The sequence below is a fragment of the Mercenaria mercenaria genome, chromosome 9 (genome assembly GCF_021730395.1).
Source record: "Mercenaria mercenaria strain notata chromosome 9, MADL_Memer_1, whole genome shotgun sequence".
Lineage (NCBI taxonomy): Eukaryota > Metazoa > Mollusca > Bivalvia > Venerida > Veneridae > Mercenaria > Mercenaria mercenaria.
Window position 1 is genome coordinate 4,470,364 of NC_069369.1, and position 27,341 is coordinate 4,497,704.

General features: G+C 37.0%; 2 protein-coding genes across 2 annotated transcripts in view; both read right to left on the reverse strand.

Moving 5' to 3' along the window:
• Positions 1-18,044, reverse strand: part of LOC128559648 (probable E3 ubiquitin-protein ligase DTX3) — a 104,815-nt gene extending 86,771 nt beyond the window's left edge. The window contains exons 1-2 of the mRNA XM_053551957.1: positions 17,804-18,044; positions 11,016-11,184 (exon numbers count right to left, since the gene is read on the reverse strand). Of these exons, the coding sequence (XP_053407932.1) occupies positions 11,016-11,184; positions 17,804-17,980 (346 nt within the window). The 5' untranslated portion in view covers positions 17,981-18,044. The remainder of the gene's footprint in view (positions 1-11,015; positions 11,185-17,803) is intronic.
• A 4,733-nt stretch (positions 18,045-22,777) lies between these two features.
• LOC128559649 (uncharacterized) overlaps positions 22,778-27,341 on the reverse strand; it is a 42,935-nt gene continuing 38,371 nt past the window's right edge. Inside the window, exons 6-7 of the mRNA XM_053551959.1 lie at positions 23,061-23,861; positions 22,778-22,866 (exon numbers count right to left, since the gene is read on the reverse strand). Coding sequence (XP_053407934.1) covers positions 22,778-22,866; positions 23,061-23,861 — 890 coding nt within the window. The remainder of the gene's footprint in view (positions 22,867-23,060; positions 23,862-27,341) is intronic.

Here is a 27,341-nt window from a genome sequence, read left to right on the forward strand (position 1 = left end):
ACCAAGAGTTGGCCCATATAAAGCAACCTAAGTCCAAAATGAGGTCAAGGTCAAACTGAGGTCAGGTGATGTCTGAAGATGGGGAATGGTCACAGGTTACATCTGCATTAGTATCAAGTCATTCTAGTCAGGGGTATTGATGCTAGACGAAATGGTCCCATTTGGTTAACCTCGTACGGACGGACGAACAAACGGATGGATGGACAGGACAATCACTATATGCCTACTGCATCAGTAGATGCCAGGGGCATAATTATTTGAATATTCCTGCATGGACAATATGCCCCCACTCTTCAAAGGGGGTTGGGGGGGGGACATAACAAGAGCTGTCTGATGACAGCGCGCTCGACTATTCGAAGCATTGATTGAAGAATGGGGTCAAAATATTTCCACGGATATTAAGACAAAAGAAATAAATAGATTAGACAAACAATGTTCTTGTATTTCTTTGATTTCGATAAGTCTTGCACTAAATGGCAATGTATGAGCTAATTTCAAAGTCCAAAAAGGGCCATAATTCAGTCAAAATAGTTATGTACTCTTGCCTACAGATGGAAATCATAATGATAAACAAGTGTTCAAAGTTTAAAAGCCATATGTCAAATAGTTTTGACAAAACATGGACTTGTATGAAAACAGAACCAATTTTAAAGTCCAAAAAGGGCCATAATTCAGCCAAAATAGAGGACAGAGTTATGTACTCTTTCCTACAGACAGAGACTATTATACTAAACAAGAGATAAAAGTTTCGAAGCCATATGTCAAACACTTTACAGAAAATATGAACTGGAACGAAAAACTTAACCAAGATTTCTAAGTCAAAAGGGGCCATAATTCAGCCAAAATCCCTGATGGAGTTATGTACTCTTGCCTATAACTGGACATGGTGATGGTAAACAGGTGTTGAAAGTTTCAAAGCTTTATCTCAAAAGACTGTCGGTACGGAATATTTACCCAGATTTCTAAGTCAAAAAGGGCCATAATTCAGCCAAAATCCTTGATGGAGTTATGTGCTCTTGCCTATAACTGGACATGGTGATGGTAAACAAGTGTCAAAAAGTTTCAAAGCTTTATCTCAAAAGACTTTGTCTAAATATGAACTGGTACGAAAAACTTAACCAAGATTTCTAAGTCGAAAGGGGCCATAATTCAGTCAAAATCCCTGATGGAGTTATGTACTCTTGCCTATAACTGGCCATGGTGATGGTAAACAAGTGTTGAAAGTTTCAAAGCTTTGTCTTAAAAAACTTTGTCAAAATATGAACTGGTACGAAAAACTTAACCATGATTTCTAAGTCAAAAGGGGCCATAATTCAGCCAAAAACCTTGATGGAGTTACGTGCTCTTGCCTATAACTGGCCATGATGATGGTTAACAAGTGTTGAAAGTTTCAAAGCTTTATCTCAAAAGACTTTGTCAAAATGTGGACTGGTACAAAAAACTTAACCAAAGTGTGACGCCGACGCCGACGCCGTGGTGAGTAGGATAGCTCTACTTATTCTTCGAATAGTCGAGCTAAAAATGTAATGAATTACTATCCACTATTTGAAGCCCTTCCACCTAATACCAGCTTAAATATAAGCTTTAGCAAAATTGTCTATATAAACAGGAGGGCCACCGCTCACCTGACCTATTTACCTAAAGATCATCAAGATTAACATTCTGACCAAGTTTCATTAAGATATGGTCATAAATGTGGCCTCTAAAGTGTTAAATAGCTTTTCCTTCGATTTGACCCAGTGACTTAGTTTTTTTGACCAGACATGATCCAGATTTGAACTTGTCTTACAGATTATCAAAATTAACATTCTGACCAAGTTTCATTAAGATATGGTCATAAATGTGGCCTCTACAGTGTAAACTAGCTTTTCCTTTGATTTGACCTGGTGACCTAGTTTTTAATACTACATGACCCAGATTCAAACTGTATTTTGAGATCACCAAGGTAACATTCTGACCAAGTTTCATCAAGATACAGTCATAAATGTGGCCTCTACAGTGTTAACAAGCTTTTCCTTTGATTTGACCTGGTGACCTAGTTTTTTACCCTGGATGACCCAATATCGAACTCATCCAAGACTTTATTGAGGGTAACATTCTGACCAAGTTTCATTAAGATTGGGCCCAAATTGTGACCTCTAGAGTGTTTACAAGCTTTTCCTTTGATTTGACCTGGTGACCTTGTTTTCTTATCCTGGATGACCCAATATCAAACTCATCCAAGACATTATTGAGGGTAAAATTCTGACCAAGTTTCATTAAGATTGGGCCAAAAATGTGACCTCTAGATTGTTTACAAGCTTTTCCTTTGATTTGACCTGGTGACCTAGTTTTTGACCCTAGATGACCCAATATCAAAATCATCTAAGATTTTATTAAGGGTAACATTCTGACCAAGTTTCATTAAGATTAGGCCAAAATTGTGACCTGGTGACCTAGTTTTTCACCCCAGATGACCCAATATCAAACTCGTCCAAGATTTTATTGAGGATAACATTCTGACCAAGTTTCATTAAGTTTGGGCTAAAATTGTGACCTCTAAAGTGTTAACAGTCAAATTGTTGATGACGGACGGATGACGACGGACACAGGGCGATCACTAAAGCTCACCTTTGAGCACTTTGTGCTCAGGTGAGCTAAAAAGGGGCATTATTTTGCCCAAGTTATGAAACTTGTCACGTGAAATCATCCCATTATACAAACAAGAGGGCAAAGATGGCTCACCTGAGAAACACACTATAACAGTGTAAACATGTTTGACATAGTGATGAGAAACACACTATAACAGTGTAAACATGTTTGACATAGTGATTTTATGGAAACAAATATTCTGACCAATTTTCATTAAGATTGCATCAAAAATGTGGTCTCATAAGTGTAACCAAGCATTTTCTTCAATTTGACCTAGTGACCTAGTTTTTTAGCTAAGATGACCTACATTCGAATTTGACCTAGATTTGATCAAGGCAATCATTCTGACTAAATTTCATCAACCTCGATTGAAAAATACAGCCTCTATCGCATACAAAACAGTTTTCTTTGATATATCCTAGCGACCAAGTTTTTGACCCCAGATGACCCATATTCGAACTTGACCTTAATTTCATCAAGGCTAGCATTCTGACCATATTTCATGAAGATCAATTGAAAAATACAGTCTCTATTGCATATACTAGGTTTTTTTTTATATTTGACCTAGTGACCTAGTTTTTGAACAGAGATGACCCATATTCTAACTTGACCTAGATTTCGTCAAGGCAATCATTCTGGCTAAATTTTATGAATATCCAGTGTAAAATGCAGCCCCTATTGCGTACACAAGATTTTTCTTTAATTTGACCGGGTGACCTAGTTTATGAATCTAGATGACCCATATTCAAACTCCACCTAGATTTCATATAGACAAACATTGTGATTAAATTTCAAGAAAATCCGGTGTAAAATGCAGCCCCTATTGCATACACAAGGTTTTTATTTGATTTGATCTAGTGACCTAGTTTTTGATCCCGGATGACCCATATTCAAACTTGACCTAGATTTTATCAAAGCAATCATTCTGACCAAAATTCATGAAGATCATTTGAAAAATACAGCCTCTATCGCATACACAAGATTTTTCTTTGATTTGACCTAGTGGCCTAGTTTTTGACCCCAGATGACCCATTTTCGAACTCGGCCTAGATTTCATCAAGGTTTATTATTCTGACCAAAATTCATGAAGATTAATTGAAAAATACAGCCTCTATCGCATACACAAGGTTTTTCTTTGATTTGACCTAGTGACCTAGTTTTTGAGTCCAGATGACCCATTTTCGAACTCGGCCTAGATTTCATCAAGGTAATCATTCTGACCAAATTTCATGAGGATCAGTTGAAAAATACAGCCTCTATCGCATACAGAAGCTAAATGTTGACGGACAGACAGACAGACGACGGACATTCAGTGATCAGAAAAACTCACGGACATTGAGTGATCAGAAAAACTCACATGAGCTAACAACACATGGAGTATCTGAAAACATTTGTACCAGTCATTCCTGAAAAACATGCTTACATGCCAAAGTTTCAGTGTAAAAATGGACATTATTTTGACAAAATAAAAGCTAGATTTATGTATCTTGCCACATGATGCCAAAGACATGTGTGAAGTCTGAAAGCCTTTGGCTTAGTAATTTCTGAGAAACCTGCTTACATGCAAACTTTCAACCTGAAATTCTAAGTTAAACAAGAGGGCCATGAAGGCCCTGTATCACTCACCTGACCTATTTACCTAAAGTTCATCAAGATAGTTTCATTAAGATATGGTCATAAATGTGGCCTCTAAACTGTTAACTAACTTTTTCTTTGATTTGACCCGGTGACCTAGTTTTTGACCCACATGACCCAGATTAGATTTGAACTTGACCTAAAGATCATCAAGATTAACATTCTGACTAAGTTTCGTGAAGATACAGTCATAAATGTGGCCTCTAGAGTGTTAACAAGCTTTTCCTTTGATTTGACCTGGCGACCTAGTTTTTGACCCCACCTGACCCAGATTTGAATTTGACCTATAAATCATCAAGATTAACATTCTGACCAAGTTTCATTAAGACAAGGTCATAAATGTGACCTCTAGAGTGGTAACTAGCTTTTCCTTTGATTTGACCTGGTGACGTAGTTTTTGCTCCTACATGACCCAGATTCAAACTGGACTTTGAAATCATCATGATTAACATTCTGGCCAAGTTTCATGAAGATATAGTCATAAATATGGCCTATACAGTGTTAACATGCTTTTCCTCCGATTTCGCCTGGTGACCTAGTTTTTGATCCCAGATGACACAATATCGTACTCGTCCAAGATTTTATTGAGGGTAACATTCTGACCAAGTTTAATCAAGATTGGGCCAAAATTGTGACCTCAAGAGTGTTAACAAGCTTTTCCTATGATTTGACCTGGTGACCTAGTTTTTAACCCCAGATAACCCAATACTGAACTTGTCCAAGATTGTATTGAGAGTAATATTCTGACCAAGTTTCATTAAGACTGGGTCAAAATTTTGACTTCTAGAGTGTTAACAAGCTTTTCCTATGATTTGGCCCGGTGACCTAGTTTTTGACCTCGGATGACTCAATATCGAACTAATCCCAAGATTTGTTTGAGGGTAACATTCTGACCAAGTTTCATTAAGACTGGGCCAAAATTGTGACTTCTAGTGTTAACAAGCTTTTCCTTTGATTTGACCTAGTGACCTAGTTTTTAACCCCATATGACCCAATATCGAACTCGTCCAAGATTTTATTGAGGGTAACATTATGACCAAGTTTCATTAAGATTGGGTCAAAATTGTGACCTCTAGAGTGTTAACAAGCTTTTCCTTTGATTTGACCCGGTGACCTAGTTTTTGACCCTGGATGACCCAATATCAAATTTATCCAGGATTTTACTTAGGGTAACATTCTGACCAAGTTTCATTAAGATTGTGCCAAAATTGTAACCTCTAGAGTGTTAACAAGCTTTTCCTTTGATTTGACCTGGTGACCTGTTTTTGACCCCAGATGACCCAATATCGAACTCGTCCAAGGCTTTCTTGAGGGTAACATTCTGACCAAGTCTCATTTAGATTAGGCTAAAATTGTGACCTCTAGAGTGTTAACAGTCAAATTGTTGATGACGACGGACACAGGGCGATTACAAAAGCTCATCTTGAGCACTTTGTGCTCAGGTGAGCTAAAAATAAAAGCTAGAGTAATGTTACTTGTCCTGGGAGGTTATCTCATGATGCTCAAGACATGTGTGAAATTTTGAAGTTTGAAAGCAACTGACCTAGTAGTTTCTGAGAAATCTGCTTACATGAAAAACTTTAGCCATTGTGACGGAGAGGCTGACAAAAGGGTGATAACAATAGTTCCACTAATCCCACAGTTATACACTGCACAAACCCCGCCCCCCCCCCACCCCACCCCCGTTAATAGCATGTTAACCTTTGACCTCAATGTGTGACCTTGCCCTCTTAGCTCAGGGAGTTGGCATGTTACTGTGTAATGTTAATGCAAACATTTAAGCCAAGCATACATGGTTGAGTGATGGACCAGGCAGGAAAACAAAACCCCATTAACCTTTGGCATCCGAGTGTGACATTGACCTTTGCACTTGGGATGTGGGTAATGCGCCTGACACATCGTCTGGGGTGAGTGAGTTTGGTTTTATGGCAAATCGATACAAAATGGTCATATATCGCCGAAATTGAAAACGCCAATTGTAAAGCATACCTTAAATCATTTATGTAAAAATATAAAGCATATCTAAAATCATTTATGTAACAAGAGGACCATGATGGTCCTGAATCGCTAACCTGTTCCCACATGACCCAGTTTTGAGTATGACGTCGTTTTTTCTATTATTTGACATAGTGACCTAGTTTTTGAGCTCATGTGATCCAGTTTTGAAATTGACATAGATATCATTAAGATAAAAATTCTGACCAATTTTCATGAAGATCCATTGAAAAATATGGCCTCTAGAGAGGTCACAAGGTTTTTCTATTATTTGACCTATTGACCTAGTTTTTGAAGGTATGTGACCCAGTTTCGAACTTGACCTAGATATCACCAAGGTGAACATTCTCACTAATTTTCATGAAGATCTCATGAAAAATATGGCCTCTAGAGAGGTCACAAGGTTTTTTTATTATCTGACCTACTGACCTAGTTTTTGAAGGCACATGACCCAGTTTCGAAACTGATCTAGATACCATCAAGGTGGACATTCTGACCAATTTTCATGAAGATCCATTCAAAAGTATGGCCTCTAGAGAGGTCACAAGGTTTTTCTATTTTTAGACCTACTGACCTTGTTTTAGACTGCAGTTGACCCAGTTTCAAACTTGACCTACATATCATCAAGATGAACATTCAGACCAACTTTCATACAGATCCCATGAAAAATATGGCCTCTAGCGAGGTCACAACCTTTTTTTATTATTTGACCTACTGACCTAGTTTTTGACGGCACGTGACCCAGTTTCGAACTTGACCTAGATATCATCAAGATGATTATATGTATGTTAAAATATCAGCTGCAAACATAATAATATTGCAAAAGACGTGAATAAAAATATAACAAGAGGGCCATGAAGGCCCTGTATTGCTCACCTGACTTTCTGACCTAAAGATCATCAAGTTAGTTTCATTAAGATATGGTCATAAATGTGGCCTCTAAAGTGTTCAATAACTTTTCCTTTGATTTGACCTGGTGACCTAGTTTTTGACCCCATATGACCCAGATTCGAACTTGACCTAAAGATCATCAAAATTAACATTCAGACTAAGTTTCATGAAGATACAGTCATAAATGCGGCCTCTAGAGTGTTAACAAGTTCCTTTGATTTGACCTAGAGACCTAGTTTTTCCTTTTATTTGATATGGTGACCTAGTTTTTGACCCCACATGACCCAGATTCGAACCTGACCTAAAGATTATCAAGATTAACATTCTGACTAAGTTTCATGAAGATACAGTCATAAATGTGGCCTCTAGAGTGTTAACAAGCTTTTCCTTTGATTTGACCCAGTGACCTAGTTTTTGACCCAACCTGATCCAGATTTGAACATGACCTATAGATCATCAAGATTAACATTCTGACCAAGTTTCATTAAGATATGGCCATAAATCTGGCCCCTAGAGTGTTAACTAGCTTTTCCTTTGATTGACCCAGTGACCTAGTTTTTGACCCCACATGACCCAGATTCGAACTTGACCTAAAGATCATCAAGATTAACACTCTGACTAAGTTTGATGAAGATACAGTCATAAATGTGGCCTCTAGAGTGTGAACAAGCTTTACCTTTGATATGACCCGGTGACCTAGTTTTTGACCCCACATGACCCAAATTCAAACTTGACCTAAAGATCATCAAATTTAACATTCTGACCATGTTTCATGAAGATATGGTCATAAATGTGGCCTCTAGAGTGTTAACTAGCTTTTCCTTTGATTTGACCCGGTGACCTAGTTTTTGACCCTACATGACCCAGATTCAAACTGGACATTGAGATCATCATGTGTAACATTCTGGCCAAGTTTCATGAAGATACAGTCATAAATGTGGCCTCTACAGTGTTAACAAGCCTTTCCTTTGATTTGACCTGGTGACCTAGTTTTGGTCCCAGATGACCCAATATCAAACTCGTCTAAGAATTTATTGAGGGTAACATTCCGACCAAGTTTCATTAAGATTGGGCCAAAATTGTGACCTCTAGAGTGTTAAAAAGCTTTTCCTTTGATTTGACCTGGTGACCTAGTTTTTAACCCCAGATGACCCAATATCGAACTTGTCCAAGATTTTATTGAGGGTAACATTCTGACCAAGTTTCATTAAGATTGGGTCAAAATTGTGACCTCTAGAATGTTAACAAGCTTTTCCTTTGATTTAACCCGGTGACCTAGTTTCTGACCCCAGCTGACCCATTATCGAACTCATCCAAGATTTTATTGAGGGTAACATTCTGACCAAGTTTCATTAAGATTGGGTCAAAATTGTGACCTCTAGAATGTTAACAAGCTTTTCCTTTGATTTGACCCGGTGACCTAGTTTCTGACCCAATATCAAACTCGTCCAAGATTTTTATGAGGGTAACATTCTGACCAAGTTGTATTAAGATTAGGCCAAAATTGTGACCTCTAGAGTGTTAACAGTCAAATTGTTGACGACGGACGGACGGACGACGGATGACTGACAACAGACGACTGACGACGGACACAGGGCGATCACAAAAGCTCACCTTGAGCACTTCATGCTCAGGTGAGCTAAAAATGTTCAGATGTTTTGATAAATTCCTATCTGCTTTAAAAACGATACAATATTTCCGACTGAAACTTTTTCAAATAACTCTTTCAAAGATTGAACGTCATAGTATGTACTTCGTTGTGGAGCAAAGTCCACACAGTCGATTAAAACATGTTTAATAGTTTGCGGTGTTTGACATGGTACAAATTCGGGTTGATCTTCTTTATTCAAAAGATAAAAATGAGTCAAACGGGTATGACCTATTCGACAACGAGAAAGAACAACTTGCTCCCTGCGAACAGATCTGTTCCCTTGGTGCCATTCCCCTAGAGTAGGTTTAATATCATGAAGTTTATTGAATGGAGCATTGTTCCATGACGATTGCCATTTAGATAAAATGTATCTGTTTATATTTGGCCTAAAATCGGTATGTGGTAATTTCAAATTAGATTGTGATAATGAAAGGGATTTCTTTGCTGCAGTATCAGCATCCTCGTTTCCACGAATACCAACATGTCTGGGAATCCTACAAAATATGATAGACTTTTTTAAAGATAGTTCATGAACTCCAAGAAGAATATTTTGAATGAAAGGATTTTCCATATTTCGGTTATGAATTGACTGTAAAACAGAAAGCGAGTCAGAAAAGATAATAAATTTTTCTTCACTACATTTTGATATAAAATTTAGGGCGAAATCAATAGCTTTTGCCTCGGCTGAAAATATTGTTGGATTATTTGGTAAACGTAATTTTGATTGATGAAGGTGGCTGACAGCAGCACACCCAACCTTTGATTCATCTTTTGAACTGTCTGTAAATTGCAAAATAGTCCTTGTAAGTTGACTTGATTTCATAATATTTGGACTTTTAATATTTCACGGTTTGTTTCAGACTTTCTAAAGGCAGTTTTCATATCAAAAAGAACTGTAGGGGAATTAAGGGTCCATGGTGGTATATCTGGAATTCAATTTTCTTTAATACCACCGAATTCAAAGTCAGTTTCATTCATAGAAGATTTTATGTGAAATCCAAATGGTTTGATTTGTTTTGTTTTTTTTCTCATATAATCAAAGTACTTGAGTTTAAAAATGATTTTATGAGCAGGATTATATTTGTTTGCAGCCACTCTCCAAGCATATTGCAATAAAGTTTGACACATCATCTGGAGAACATTTGTGCCTAGAAATACAATAATCCCTTACTAAATGGCAGAGTTTTGGACTGGCCAAGAAAGAGACCTTGTTAATAGATACCATACTAACATCTGACCTCTATTTGTGACCTTGACCTTAAAGTCGGGAGTTGTCTTCTTATGGGGAACATTAAATTTTATACTAAGTGATATTAAAAGCCCTTTACCCTTATCATGCTATATACACAACTGATTCTGCTTTTGCGACCAGTGTAGATCATGATCAGACTGCACATCCGTGCAGGAGGATTTAAAAGAAATTTGTGAAGTGAAGTAAGACATCTGTAAATGGTAAGTAATATAAATGCAAAAAAAACTCTGATTACTTTAGACATACTTGGAAAATTCCGCCAATGGAAAAGACAGGCTAGGTTTTTGTGTGTTTTTTTCTAGACAGTTTTTGATACAGATGGACCTCAAACACAAGCTTTCATAAAGGTAGTCTACTGGAAATTCACAATTTTAATGACATCTTCATAAAAAGAAAATGTTCTATAATGTAGATTTCATTGACACATATCAAAGTTGTTAATTTATCTTTTTCAGTAATTATACTGTCAAGTAAAAAAGTATACAGGTCTGTGAGCTTTATCATGAGTTTTTTTGTCAATTATCAACATATATGGTAAATGATTGTATGATCTGACCATTACATACTGATTTTATGACCTAGTTTGGAACTTAGGTCAGACCACTTGCAATTGTATTAACAGACCCATTCTTTAGTTCCTTTTCATGTTGTTATAAAACAAATTTAACTTAAAGTTGTATTACAGATTTAAGTGATCTCTTAATGTATTTTGTACTATATTTTACTTGTCAACATTTCTGGTATTATATTTAATCTGTAGAAATAAAGAAACGCCACTGTTTTATCAAATTGCATCTTTACTTGGGGTATAATTTACCTTTCCAAATGCAATAGGCTTTCTCCCTAATTATCTGGATAAATTAAATTATACCATGACTTCCGGTTTATAAAGCATTAAGACTAACCTTAATTGTAAGTGACAATATCAATTCAGATAATGGAAATGACAAAAATTTTCACCTGTAATTATTCCACAAACAGCTCCACAGGTAGGACAAGTCTTTTTTATTTCAAAATGCCTTTCAATGCATGAAACACAGAACTTGTGGCCGCACTGAAGCGTCCTAGGCTTCTTCATCTCATCCATGCATATTACACAGTCTTCTGCATTTTCATCTCCAGTTTCCATCTAATTAAGAAAAAAAATATTTTTCTTACATTTAAATTCATACAACCTTGAAAAGTGTAACAATAAGACCAGACTTTAAAGGTCACTGAAACAGTACCTACTTTTTGCTAACAAAGTAGTATACTAAAGCAGTGTATGTGAAGCACTTGTGCCCACATGATGTGTGTTGTAAGCTACTGTGTATGTTAGTTGAGCAGCTGTGACCTTCACCATTCACCTAATGACCTCAAAAACAACAGAGGATACATATTGGCAGTATACAATTGTTCTATGAAGTTTAAAGGCCATAGGCCCAAACCAGCAATAGATCAGAAACAATTTTCTATCTCAGTATCATTGTGACCTTGACCCTAAAGGTACTGACCCAAGTACTACAGACACTGATGCCCCAAATTGCTGAAAGATAACTGTTTACAATGCAAATTTTTTTTTCAAAGTTTCCACTGCATACAACACAGGAAAGCGATTACACTCTCTGGCATCCAGGTTTTCTGATGAATCACGGGTCACAAAAAGTGTAAAATTATTTTTAATATTTGACCGGTTGTTTCTGACAAGAAGAGTTTAAAAGTTTCCACAATATACATACAGGGAAAAGTGAGCACACATTCTGGCAGCCATGACATTTCACCAGGATAATTTGAACACTCTTGGTAGAAGGTCACACAAAGACCATTAATTTTGTGTAAATTATTTCAAATTCAGGCTAGCAGTTTCATACAAGAAGATTTTTAAAGTTCTTAATCTACACATATTGTGTGTGCACTACCACATTATGGTGATCTAAATTTAACTGAAGTTTAATAGTTCTAGGTCAAATGTGTCACAAATTATGAAGCAGAAATTGCCATATTTGTAGCACCCTATATAGTTAACACTAGAAACTTCAAAGGGTCATAACTCTGGTGTTACTTGGGCAATCTGACTGAAACTTGATGGACCACATTTCCCTATAGTGGTGGACAAGTATATGAAGTTTTATTTAAATATTCCCTACCACTTCTTAGAAATGGCTCCGGACGGACAGACAATGCCAAAACTATATCCCTCCACTTTTGGCTGGGGATAAAAAGAAAGAGTGATAATGAACAAGTGTACAATATTTCAAAGCTATATCTCTTACAGTTTTCATGTAAAGAAAAATTCAAATCAAGAAACAAGTCTTAACCCTCATATTCCAATATTCTTATAAATAAAGGGTGATAGTTCTGACAAAATGCATACCATAGTTATGGTTCTTGGCTTGCTTACTCACCTGATGATTAAACAGGTTACCAAAGTTTAAAGTCATTGCTCTTATACTATTCAAGTAATATTCTAACTAAGAAATTCAAATTTTTAAAATATTAAAGGTCATTGCTAAAAAAAATGCAAGTGAGAGTTATGGTTAATTGGAATACTTACTCATGAAGGTAAAATAGTGTGCAAAGCTTCGAGGCTATAACTTTTAATAGTTTCTGAGAAAAATTTGACATAAACATAAATCTTTACCAATCGCATCAAGGCTATAACTTTTGATAGTTTCTGAGAAAAATTTGACATAAACAAAAATTTTTACTAATCGCTGGCACCTACACTGAAGATCAAGTGACGACAATACCTCGTAGATTTTTTTCAACAAGAGCTCTGCCAATTGGGACAATATTCCCCCAAAGGGTTATATCAGAGGAAGACAAAAGTAAAATTAAAGACAATAGAGCCATGAAGGCCCTGTATCGCTAACCTGACCTACTGGCCTAAAGATCATCAAGATTAACATTCTGACCAAGTTTCATTAAGATATGGTCATAAATGTGGCCTCTACAGTGTTAACAATCTTTTCCTTTGATTTGACCAGGTGACCTAGTTTTTGACACCAGATGACCCAATATCGAAATCGTCCAAGACATTTTTGAGGATGACACTCTCATCAAGTTTCATTTCGTTTGAGCCAAAATTGTAACCTCTAGAGTGTTAACAAGCTTTTCTTTTGATTTGACCTGGTGACCTAGTTTTTGACCCCAGATGACCCAATATCAAAATTGTCCAAGATTTTATTGAGGGTAACATTCTGACCAAGTTTCATTAAGATTGGGCCAAAAATGTGACCTCTAGAGTGTTAACAAGCTTTTCCTTTGATTTGACCTGTCACCCCACCTAACCCAGATTTGAACTTCAGCTATAGATCATCAAGATTAACATTCTGACCAAGTTTCATTAAGATATGGTCATAAATGTGGCCTCTACAGTGTAAACTACCTTTTCCTTTGATTTGACCGGGTGACCTAGCTTTTGATCCTACATGACCCAGATTCAAACTGGACCTTAAGATCATTAATATTAAAATTCTAACCAAGTTTCATGCAAATACAATCATAAATGTGGCCTCTACAGTGTTAAAAAGCTTTTCCTTTGATTTGACCTGGTGACCTAGTTTTTGACCCCAGATGACCCAATATCGAATTGGTCCAAGACATTTTTGAGGATAACACTCTCATCAATTTTCATTAAGTTTGAGCCAAAATTGTAACCTCTAGAGTGTTAACAAGCTTTTCTTTTGATTTGACAGGGTGACTTAGTTTTTGACCCCAGATGACCCAATATCAAAATTATCTAAGATTTTATTGAGGGTAACATTCTGACCAAGTTTCATTAAGATTGGGCCAAAAATGTGACCTCTAGAGTGTTAACAGTCAAATTGTTGACAACAGATAGACGGACAACGGACACAGGGCGAGCACAAAAGCTCACCTTGAGCACTTTGTGCTCAGGTGAGCTAAAAAAGCAAAATTAAAAGATTACATTTTTGGTGGGAAGCCATGATCGGGGAAGCAGGGTGTGTGTATGTGTGCCTGTGCGAGTGCCTGCATCTGTGATAGGTTAGGTGTTAATGGGGGGGGGGGGGGGTTGTAATGCAGATTGTTGCAGTCTGTACATGGTCTCATTACCACCTGCGTATATTTCAAATTTCAAGTCAAAACCTTAATATTTTTTAAGTTATGCTCTGGACTCAAAATATGATGGGCAGATTTTACCTTTCTGTGACCTTGACCTTCGACCTACCACACTTGTTCATGCACTTTGCACATCACATCACCACCTACCTACACCCTAAGTCTGAAGTCATACCTTGAATGGTTATTAAGTTATGCTCTGGACACTAAAAATGACCAACAGATTTGACCTTTGAGCTCAATTTGTGACCTTGACCTTAAACCTACAGACCAGGTTCATGTTCTCTGCATATCATTTCATCACTACCTACCTATATGTCAATACCTTGAATGGTTAATAAGTCATGCTCGGACAAAAAATATGACGGATAGATTTATTCTTTGACCTCAATTTGAGACCTTGACCTTTGACCTACAGACCCGGTTCATAAGCTTTGCACATTGTCTTATCACCACCTACCTACATGCCATGTTTGAAGCGAATATCTTGCACGCTTATTTAGTTATGCTCCTGACAGAAAACATGATGGACAGTTTTGACTTTTTTTGCTCAATTTGTGACCTTGACCTTTTACTAACAGAGCCCGATTAAGCGCTCTGCACATTGTCTCACCACCAACTACCTATATGCCAAGTTTAAAGTCAATGCCTTTCATGATAATAAAGTTATGCGCCAGATACAATTATTCCTTGCTTTTGTAACATATACATGTATTGTAATCACATGCTATTTGTTGAATAAAATATTGTTTAAACCAAATTATGGCATATGGACAGATGAACCTCTTTACAAACAGATACAAAAGGCTACCCTTTTGTTCTCTCTATTGTGTTTTAGCTATGTAAAAGAAACAAGAGAGCCATGAAGGCCCTGTATTGCTCATCCGACCTATTGACCTAATTTAAAAGATCATCAAGATTAACATTCTGACCAAGTTTCATTAAGATATGGTCATAAATGTGTTAACTAGCTTTTCCTTTGATTTGACCCAGTGACTTAGTTTTTGACTCCACATGACCAAGATTCAAACTGGATCTATAGATCATCAAGATTAACATTCTGACTAAGTTTCATGAAGATACAGTCATAAATGTGGCCTCTCTAGTGTTAACAAGCTTTTCCTTTGATATGACCCAATGACCTAGTTTTTGACCCCACATGACCCAGATTCGATCTTGACCTAAAGATCACCAAGATTAACATTCTGACTAAGTTTTCTGAAGATACAGTCATAAATGTGACCTCTAGAGTGTTAACAAGCTTTTCCTTTGATTTGACCTAGAGACCTAGTTTTTTACCCCACCTGACACAGATTTAAAAGTGACCTACAGATCATCAAGATTAACATTCTGACCAAGTGTCATTAAGATATGGTCATAAATGTGGCCTCTACAGTGTTAACTAGCTTTTCCTTTGATTTGACCTAGTGACCTAGTTTTTTTTATCCCACATGATCCAGATTCAAACTGGACCTTGAGATCATCAAAATTAACATTCTGACCATATTTCATGAAGATACAGTCATAAATGTGGCCTCTACAGTGTTAACAAGTTTTTCCTTTGATTTGACCTGGTGACCTAGATTTTGACCCCAGATGACCCAATATCGAACTCATCCAAGATTTTATTGAGGGTAACATTCTGACTAAGTTTCAGTAAGATTAGGCCAAAATTGTAACCTCTAGAGTGTTAACAAGCTTTTCCTTTGATTTGACCTGGTGACCTAGTTTCTGAATCAGGTTAACCCAATATCAAATTTGTCCAAGATTTACTGAGGGTAACATTATGACCAAGTTTCATTAAGATTGGGCCAAAATTGCGACCTCTAGAGTGTTAACAAGCTGTTCCTTTGATTTGATCTGGTGACCTAGTTTCTGAACCCAGATGACCCAATATCGAACTCGTCCAAGATTTAATTGAGAGTAACATTCTGACCAAGTTTGATTTAGATTGGGCCAAAATTGTGACCTATAGAGTGTTAACAGTTCAATTGTTGACGACGGACGGACGGACGACGAATGGATGACGGACACAGGGCGATCACAAAAGATCACCTTTGAGCACTCTGTGCTCAGGTGAGCTAAAAATAGACACATAACAGCTTACGGAATGAATTATAGACATCAAAGAAAAATTACATTTACCTATTGTTCCTACAGCCACCTAAGTATCCAAATGTAAGCAAGGATGGATGGACAGACACACGCACCATCACAGAGTAAGTCCCATTTTTCCAAAATGGGTGTATAACAAGAGGACCATGATGGTCCTGAATCGCTCACCTCTTCCCACATGATCCAGTTTTGAGTATGACGTCGTTTTTTCTATTATTTGACATAGTGACCTAGTTTTTGAGCTCATGTGACCCAGTTTTGAACTTGACCTAGATATTATCAAGATAAAAATTCTGACCAATTTTCATGAAGATCCATTGAAAAATATGGTCTCTAGAGAGGTCACAAGGTTTTTCTATTATTTGACCTATTGACCTAGTTTTTTAAGGCATGTGACCCAGTTTTAAACTTGACCTAGATATCATCAAGGTGAACATTCTGACCAATTTTCATGAAGATCCATTCAAGGGTATGGCCTCTAGAGAGGTCACAAGGTTTTTCTATTTCAAGACCTACTGACCTAGTTTTTGATCGCAGTTGACCCAGTTTCAAAACTGACCTAGATATCACCAAGATGAACATTCAGACCAACTTTCATACAGATCCCATGAAAAATATGGCCTCTAAGAGAGGTCACAACGTTTTTTCATTATTTGACCTACTTTTTGATGGCACGTGACCCACTTTCGAACCTGACCTAGGTATCATCAAGACGAACATTCTGACCAATTTTTATGGAGATCCATTCACAAGTATGGCCTCTAGAGAGGTCACAAGGTTTTTCTATTTTTAGACCTACTGACCTAGTTTTTGACCGCACATGACCCTGTTTCGAACTTGACCTAGATATCATCAAGATGAACATTCAGACCAACTTTCATGAAGATCCATTGAAAAATATGGCCTTTAGAGAGGTCACAAGGTTTTTCTATTATTTGACCTACTGACCTAGTTTTTGATGGCACGTGACCCACTTTCAAACTTGACCTAGATATCATCAAGATGAACATTCAGACCAACTTTCATACAGATTCCATGGAAAATATGGCCTCTAGAGAGGTCACAAGGTTTTTCTATTTTTAGACCTACTGACCTAGTTTTTGATCGCATGTGACCCAGTTTCGAACTTGACCTAGATATCATCAAGATGAACATTCTGACCAATTTTCATGAAGATCCATTGAAAATTATGGCCTCTAGAGAGGTCACAAGGTTTTTCTATTTTTAGACCTACTGACCTAGTTTTTGATGGCACGTGACCCAGTTTCGAACTTGACCTAGATATCATCAAGGTGAACATTCTGACCAACTTTCATAAAGATCTCATGAAAAATGTGACCTCTAGAGTGGTCACAAGCAAAAGTTTACGGACGCACGCACGGACGGACGACAGACACCGCACGATCACAAAAGCTCACCTTGTCACTTTGTGACAGGTGAGCTAAAAATCATAGAAGCTTAATTAAAATGAAATCAGAATAAGGCAAATCATATACATGGTTGTACAAATTAATAATCCAAGCCTATGCCTTTGTACACTGACTTTAAAACCTGTTATATGGAGTGTTTACCGGTTCAGGGTGATATTCGGAAGCTGAATCCTTCATTCCTCCAACCGCACTAACATTCTGTTGAACTTCTTGTTGCCTTCTCACAAAGGTATCGAAAGTTGAGCAAACCCTTCCTATATATTGACCATTTCGCAATACAAGATGAACTTCTAATTTTGAATTCCCCGACTGCCTCATTTCATTTAGAAAATGTTGATATCCCTCCAGAAATGCGTTAGCTCCAAATTCTACTTCATCTATGTTCTTGTCATCTGGATTTGTCAGATAAATGGAAGAGAATGTGTACAGTAATGAAAATGTAGTTATGCACATTTGAAATAACAGGTGACCGAGTATTGCAGTGGCAATAGAGAAGTCCCCTACTGGTGGAAAACTTTGTTAGTGTTCAGTGTTAGGATTAAAAATGCTTCAAGGCACCTAGGAGCTGAGAAACAAAAAGTATTTTTACTTAAATTTCAACAGCGACCTTAAACTACAAGCATAGATCATGTATCTGACACACTGTCTCGTCATGGGGAACATTTGTGTGCAGTACTAAGATAATCCATCCATGCATATGAAAGTTACAGAGCAGAAACAATTTACTTGACCTTCAATAGTGACCTTGACCTTTGACCGACAACCATGGGTCATGTGTGTGACATGTCGTCTAATCATGGGGAACATTTCTGTGTAGTAATAAAAAATTCCTTCAATGCAAATAAAAATTATTGAGTGGAAACAAATTTTTACTTGACCTGAAACAGTGACTTTGATCAGCATACTAAGATCATGTGTTGACACATTGTCTCATCATGGGGAACATTTGTGTGTAGCACTACGCTAATCCATCAATGTCTATAAAAGTTATGGAGCAGAAACAATTTTTACTTAACCTTAAATAGTGACCTTGTCCTGTGACCTACAAGCGTAAGTCATGTACATGCATAATCTACATATTGCCCTATATTCACAAACCAAGTTTTATGGACCTAGCTTCAACACTTTTTGAGTAATTGCAGGATCCACATTTGCAGATGGACAGACAGACAGACAGATGGCCAGACAGATGAAGGGCATTCGTCTAGTCCCCTCTGGTGTTCCACCAGTAGGGGCCTAGATTATTGCTATAATGTAGAATCTGAGTGAACATGGATTTTTTCAAACTTTTCCCTACATAGAAAGGAACATAGGCGAATCAAAAAGAAAAGGGTCATGTGATTTTTGCTGGACAGCTTTGAAAAACTGTGACCTAAAGCTAGTTTCTTTGATAGGAGTCTATGGGAAAATGACTATTTGTTTTATTTTTGAAAATAGAAAATTTTGTACAAAATAGATTTTAATAAAAGCTCTAAATGTTGTAAGTCAACATAATTATTAATGTACCTCAGCAATACAGCATTTTGAAATAAGATGCATATCACAACCATTTTCTAAGAGCACACACAAAAAACACCTGGTTGAGTTTTTTCACCAGGGAAGAAATGAACTGATTGGTTTTTTCTGCCCATGGAAAAAAACTGACTGGGAAAAAACTGGGCTGTTACACCAGACAGTAAGCAATAAATTGAGCTTAAAAGTGCACAATGTAAACCCATCTTGACCTTGAGCACCAGAGGACACTAGCACAGGAATACCAAGTTCAATGTTCTATTACATATTTTTGCTGTTAAATATTTTTTGCTGGTTAAATATTTTTTGCTGCATTTAATATCACACAAACACAATTTCTAGTTAATATATGGTTTCCAGGTTTTGATGGTGAAGAAATTATTTCAGACATGAGCCAGCACCTGATCTTCCACAAGCCAGATGGATGTCTCCCTCACATGAATAAAAAGAGATTCTCCTAAGCAAGGCTTTGAACCCATATCTGTGAGGGGCAAGTGTTCAAAGTTGACCAAAACCAATTGGCAACAGAGGCTCGCAACCTTAAATAAAATCTGAATTATTAGAATTAATGTTATGAACTAGAGAAGAAAGTTCTACGCACACAATGTCATGGGAATCTGATAATCAGACATAATAAATGGACAGTTTAACAAAGAATGCATAGGATAGCTCTCTCGCCTCCTACAAGTTTCTTGCATTTCTATTGGTCAACAGATGTCACGTTGTGAGAGAATATATTCCATATCCTGCTTGTACATTTCAGATATGAATTTTGATTAAAACAAAATGGCTGCCGCATTGCTGGCGTAACTGAATCAAGTCATATTATTAATTAGCTCCAGCTATAGATATCGTTTCCGAGAGTAAATTTAGTGTTTTCTTGCCATTTTCATTCTCCTACTTAGTTTAAGCTCGTGAAGTTAGACAAAAGTTAGCCATAAAAGCAGAAATAGAAGAACATTAACTCTGTATGGGAGACATGGCCATTGTCACCTTCTTAAAATAAAGTTATTATTATTATTATTATAATCTTGTTTTAAGTTAAATCAGTGTAAAACAAAGGAATTAATATATTTGTTATACAGCAGTTTGTTGTAGGAGAATTTAATCTACGTGCAAGAATAAAGGATATAACAGTAAACGGGATTAAAGTCAAAATTTTCAAGACGTAACTGACATCGTGAAATCTGATGATTTTCGAAAGGATGGAACAGAAAGATTTCTGATCTAAACCAGTTCATAACCTGTATAAATGAGCTTTTGTGTTTTGTGATTGAGTCAAAATACAGGTCATTGTGCATTTTACAGCTGGCTGAGTGGTTAAGGTCGCCGACTTCAAACCACTTGCCCCTCATCGATGTGGGTTCGAGCCTCACACGGGTCATTGAATTCTTCATGTGAGGAAGCCATCCAGCTGGCTTACGGAAAGTCGGTGGTTCTACCTAGGTTCCCGCTTATGACGAAATAATGCACGGAGGGTATGGCAAGCCAATCGTCCAATAATTACGTGAACCCTAGTTCATGGTCGAAAAACTAGGATTAACGATCGATAAACTAGGTTTTTCGAACGTAAAACTAGGTTTTTCGAATACTAACCTATATTTTCGAGCGAAAACATAGGATAACGCCGTGAACCATAGTTCACGCTCGTAAATGTAGGTTCACGATTGTAAACCCCAGTTCACAGTTGTAAACATAGGTTCACCTTCGTAAACTATGGTTTACGAGTGTGAACCTAGGTTTACGAGCATAAACATAGGATAACGATCGTAAACATAGGATAACGACCGAAACTCATAGTTCAATCGAGAAACCTAGTTTATCAAATGTAAACCATGGTTTACGGTCGATATATTAGGATTATAGAATCAACAACGAATTTCAGGCGTGAACATGGGTTTACGGCCATGAACCTATGTTTACGGATGTGAACCTATGTTTATGAATGTGAACCATAGTTTACGGACCTGAACCTATATTTTCGAATGTGAACCTATGTTTACGAATGTGAACTTGGGTTTACGAGCGTGAACTTAGGTTTACGTTCGATAAACCAGGTTTTTCAAAAGTAAAACCAGGTTTTTCAAATACTAACCTATTTTTTTGAGCGAAAACATAGGATGAAATTGTAAACCATAGTTCACGCTCCTAAAACGTAGGTTCACGTTCGTAAACCCAAGTTTACGGTCGTAAACATAGGATAACGACCGAAATTCATAGTTCAATCGATAAACCTAGTTTATCGAACGTAAACCATGGTTTACGATTGATATACTAAGATTATGAAATCAACAATAAATTTCGGCCGTTAACCTATGTTTACGGTCGTGAACCTATATTTACGAGCCTGAACCTAGGTTTACAACCATAAACTACAGTTTTACCTTCGTAAAACCGTGTTTATCGATTTGTAACTATATGGCAAGCCAATTGTCCAATAATTACGTGAACCCCAGTTCACGAACGAAAAACTAGGATTAACGATCGATAAACTAGGTTTTTCGAACGTAAAACTAGGTTTTTCAAATACTAACCTATATTTTTGTGCGAAAACATAGGATAACGCCATCAACCATATTTCACGCTCGTAAATGTAGGTTCACGATTGTAAACCCCAGTTCACGGTCGTAAACATAGGTTCACGTTCGTAAACTATGATTTATTGGCGTGAACTGGGATTTACGAGCGTAAACATAGGATAACGATCGTAAACATAGGATAACGACCGAAACTCATAGTTCAATCGAGAAACCTAGTTTATCAAACGTAAACCATGGTTTACGGTCGATATATTAGGATTATATAATCAACAATGAATTTCGGGCGTGAACATGGGTTTACGGCCATGAACCTATGTTTACAGACGTGAACCTATGTCTTACGACCGTGAACCATGGTTTACGGACCTGAATCTATATTTTCGAGTGTGAACCTATGTTTACGAGCGTGAACTTAGGTTTACGTTCGATAAACCAGGTTTTTCAAATACTAACCTATTTTTTCGAGCGAAAACATAGGATAACGTCGTAAACCATAGTTCACGCTCGTAAACGTAGGTTCACGTTCGTAAACCCAAGTTTACGGTCGTAAACATAGTATAACGACCGAAATGCTTAGTTCAATCGAGAAACCTAGTTTATCGAATGTAAACCTGGGTTCACGAGCGTGAACTATGGTTTACGCCCGGTATCTGAAGTTTTCATTCGAAAATATAGGTTAGTATTTGAAAAACCTAGTTTATCGATCATTAATCCTAGTTTTTCGACCGTGAACTGGGGTTCACGTAATTTTTGGACAATTGGCTTGCCATAGGAGGGGCACCTGGGGTCTTCCTCCACCATCAAAGCTGGAAAGTCGCCATATGACCTATAATTGTGTCGGTGCGACGTTAAACTCAACAAAATAAATAAATTTATGGCTGGCATTATCAATTATAAACAAAACATGATGACCAAACAAATGATTGCAGTATTCCAGTGTGGACTGGAAGTAGATTTATTAATTTACAAAATGTTTCGATTGTAGCTTGGAAGTAACGGGTAGTCGGCAAGATAAAATCGTTACACAGCTTGTTGGTGGCAGGATACGGGATAATATGCTGTCTCAAAAATCCATATCAGGCTTCGCTCTCGCCTGATATGTATTTCCTCGACAGTGTATAGCCCATATCCTGTCACCAACAAGCAGTGTAACTAATAATATACTTCATATAATACGTACACATTACCATTCTAGTTCAAAGCAAACTAGCAGACAAATATAAACCTAGATTACACATTCTTACAACTTCAATACATGCTACATCAATAGCACAGACTGATTCTTTAACTCTTCATAAACTAATTTTTCATTATAATTTTGAAAGAAAAAGAAAATTGGTACAAACCTATTCCAAAAATTGTTGTAGCTACTTTTTTTACATCTTTTACCTTCATTGCTTGCAAGAAGATATTTTGAAATGCTGTTGTCAAAGTTTTCCTTCTAAACGTAATGTCTTGTTCTCTCTCCCTATATGGATACACAATGTGAATAATACAAGTAAAACCTGATCCAAATCCTTTAGTTATTGCTACGGTGCCTGTTGCAGCTCTTAAAGGTAATATTTTTTCTAGAGCTTGTCTATAGTTTGAGCGCAGTCTTTTATCTATAGCTTCATTAACAGCTCTTCCAATTGCACCTACCACAAGATACTCATCCAAAGGTACAACTATTGCTGAATCTTTTAATTCTAAAATATCACTGGTGTATACAAAAAGTTTATGCACATCTGTTCCACCTAGCAGGTATACATGTTTGTCTCCTTCACTGTACTTTGTTACCTCTCCTGTACTAAAGGAAACATCTTTCATAAGGTCTGCTCCTTTTTTTTCATACACAGTCTGGTTGTGTGTTCTTCTGCCATTATTTTGAAACTTAAAATTCTGGCAAGATGCTTCATTGTTAGTTTTTGGGGATCTGTGTCTGTACCCACGTGGCAACTGCACATGCTTCTGTCTATCATATGGTGATACTTTTCCCTGAACCAATACTGTTTCAAATTCCCTTTGAATTGCTCGTACAATTCTTGGATTTATATCAATGAAGTGTATTTCTTTAATGTTTGTCATAGAATTTTTCTTCGAACTATATTGAATTGTTGCCTCAACATACTGACTGACACAAAGATCAATAGGAACTGCAAATATGGCTGAAATAAAATAAATAGTCATTTTGAAAATATGGCTGAAATAAAATAAATAGTCATTTTGAAACACTTTTTCTCTTTAAACTTAATCAATTATGGAAAGAGTTTAAAACACACATACACACACACAAACAAGAGAGCCATGATGACCCTATATCGCTAACCAGAGTTTATCTGGCATACTGACCTAGTTTTTGACCCTGAATGACCCAGTTTCGAATTTAACATAAAGATCATCAAGACAAACATTCTAACCAAGTTTCATAAAGATTGAGTCACAACTGTGGTCTTCAAAGTGTTCACAAACTTTTCCCTTGATTTGACCATGTGACATAGTTATTTTACCCCACTGGCCCAGATTAAAACTGGACCTAGAGATCATCAAGACAAACATTCTGACCAAATATCATAAAGATTGAGTCACAACTGTGGCCTCATAGAGTGTTTACAAGCCTTTCCTTTGATCTAGCCTACTGACCTAGTTTCTCATCCCACATGACCCAGTTTCAAATCTGATCTAGAAATCATCATGACAAACATTCTGACAAAGTTTCATAAATACTGGGTCACAACTGTGGCCTCTAGAGTGTTCACAAGTTTTTCCTTTGATCTGGCCTACTGACCTACTTTTTGACTCTACATAACTCAGATTTGAACTTTTCCTAGAGATCATCAAATCAAACATTTTGGCCTAGTTTTGACCCCACAGGACCAAGATTTGAACATGACCTATAAATTATCAAGACAAACATTCTGATTGATTCTCGTGAGTTTAAAACTTCAATAATTATTGTGGTCTCTTAGAGTGTTCACAAGCTTTTCCTTTGCTTTGACTGGGTGACCTAGTTTTTGATCCCACATGACCCAGTTTCAAGTCTGACCTAAAGATCACCAAGACAAACATTCTGACCAAGTTTCACAAATATTGGGTCAAAATTGCAGCCTCCAGAGTGTTCACAAGATTTTCTTTTGACCTGGCCTCCTGACCTAGTTTTCAACCCCATATGACCTAGTTTCAACCTTGACCTAGAGATTATCAAAACAAACACAAAAGTTTCATAAAGATTGAGTCAAAATTGTGGCCTCTAAAGTGTCCACAAGCTTTTCCTTTGATTTGGCTGGGTGATCTAGTTTTTGACCCCACATGACCTAGATTCAAATTGGACCTAGAAATTATTAAGACCATCATTCTGACCAAGTTTCATAAATATTAGGTCACAACTGTGGTCTCTGGAGTGTTTGCAAGCTTTTCCTTTGATCTGGCCCTAGTTTTCGACCCCACATGACCCAGTTTCAAACTTGACCTAAAGATCATCAAGACTAAAATTCTGACCAAGTTTCATAAAGATTGACCGACAATGGACGGCAGACGCTGAGGTATGCCGGACAAGGACCAGTCAAGATAGCTCACCTTGAGCACTTTGTGCACTCGTGAGCAAAAAACAAGCTCTATTCCATGCTATTTTACTCAAAATAATGCTATATGCATAAATAATTCTCCAAGGAAACAAATCTGACAGAAAAAGCTGGTAATCTATTGGTCACAGTCGTCCTATGAAGTATGGTGGCTGAAAATCTTGTACTTGTACTCAAGTCTCAATAGCAAGGCAACCTTGCCCTTTATCTTCTGACCTTAGTATCTGGGTGATAAAGTCTGATTTCCATAAGCCCAAGCATTTTTCACTTTTGAGGTTACTGCAAGCACAAATTGCTTGCCCTACTTACCCCAAAAACTATTTAGGTCAGTAACTGATCTACAGCAATCATAAAATGAAGTAATGTATGCCAAAGCTCTCCCATATTATTGACTGGAAATAATTTCCAGGCCTTAGGTCAATGTGACCTTGAACTTAACTATTAAGTGCCCAAAAATAGGGGATATCTAATGGCCGCAGACAATCAACGTATAAGGATAAAACCTTTTAAAGCAGATAATGTATCCGAAAACAATGAGGGTCATCTACTCTACATTTCCAATTAACCTATGAAGTTTCAACATTTTAGATCAAGTCGTTCTCAAGTTACTGTATAATGGGCTATTTTTACTGCTGTAAAAGTTTACAGATTTGGGGTAAAAACACATGATTTTATTTCATACGACTGTAAAATTTAGGAAATCACAAGGTCTACCAGCTAATATGACTTAATGTGGCAAATTTATACAAGGCCATTATTTACGAATCTCAGATTTGGTCATAAAAAATAGTAAAAATCAGCAGCAGGTAAACAACAGTGCCAGAATGTCACAATATATGCCCGTCACAGCAAATAGCACATGCATTTGCAAATGGAATCTTAATTTGGTGGTTGTTTAGTAATTATTGTAACTCTTTTGTTTTTCTATGTCCACAAAAAATTTCCTTACCAGGTAGACATACCTTAAAATACACCTAAAATTTGAAAGTAACATCTATGTTGTACCACAGAAAAGTGGTCTTGGTTTATTCCTATGGTCAATTATAAACAAGAGGGTCATGATGACCCTGGATCGCTCACCTGAGTAATACGAGCTACATGTTTCAAATGTCAAACTGATGATTTTTAGAAATTTTTTGGAAGATTTTCCGATGTACAATCAAGTAACCCCTGGGGCGGGGCCAATTTTATCCCAGGGGTCACCATTTGAACAAAGTTTGTAGAAGTCTACTAGGCAATGTTACATATCAAATATCTAAGATCTAGGCCTTCTGGTTTATTTTTAGCAAATTTATGAAGATTTCTCTATGTACAATCAAGTAACCACTGGCCCCAAGGGGGGGTTGGGGGGTTGTCGTCAAGATTTGAATAAATTTTGTAGAGGTCCACTAGGCAATGCTACATGTCAAATATCTAAGATCTAGGCCTTCTGGCTTAATTTTAGAAAATTTTGAAGATTTTACGTATAATCAAGTAACCCCATGGGGCAGGGTCAATTTGACCCAGGGGGACATGATTTGAACAAATTTTGTCAAATATCTTAGATTTAGGCCTTCTGGTTTATTTTTAGAAAATTATTTAAGATTTTCCAAAGTAAAATCAAGTGACCCCTGGGGCTGGGTCAATTTTGACCCTGGGGGACATGATTTGAACAAATTTTGTAGAGGTCCACTAGGCAATGCTACAAGTGAAATATCTAAGCTCTAGGCCTTCTGGTTTATTTTTAGAAATTTTTTGAAGATTTTCCTATGTAAAACTAGAGCTATCATTAAAGGTGATGAATGTACCCCCCATATGCACTGACACAGTAAATTGCCATTTGACGCATACAAGATTGCATAATTATGTGGACTGTATGTATATAGACTGCATGTATACAGTACAGTAACAAAAAACAAAGTCCCATAACTATGCAGAATATTTATCTAAAAGAACGTAACATGCACCATGCACAACTAGGGTTGGTACTGATCACTTGTGTGAAGTTTCATTAAATTGTGTGCAAGGGTTCGAAAGATTAGGCGCGCACAAATTTGCATATGCAGACTGTATGTACATAGTATGTTA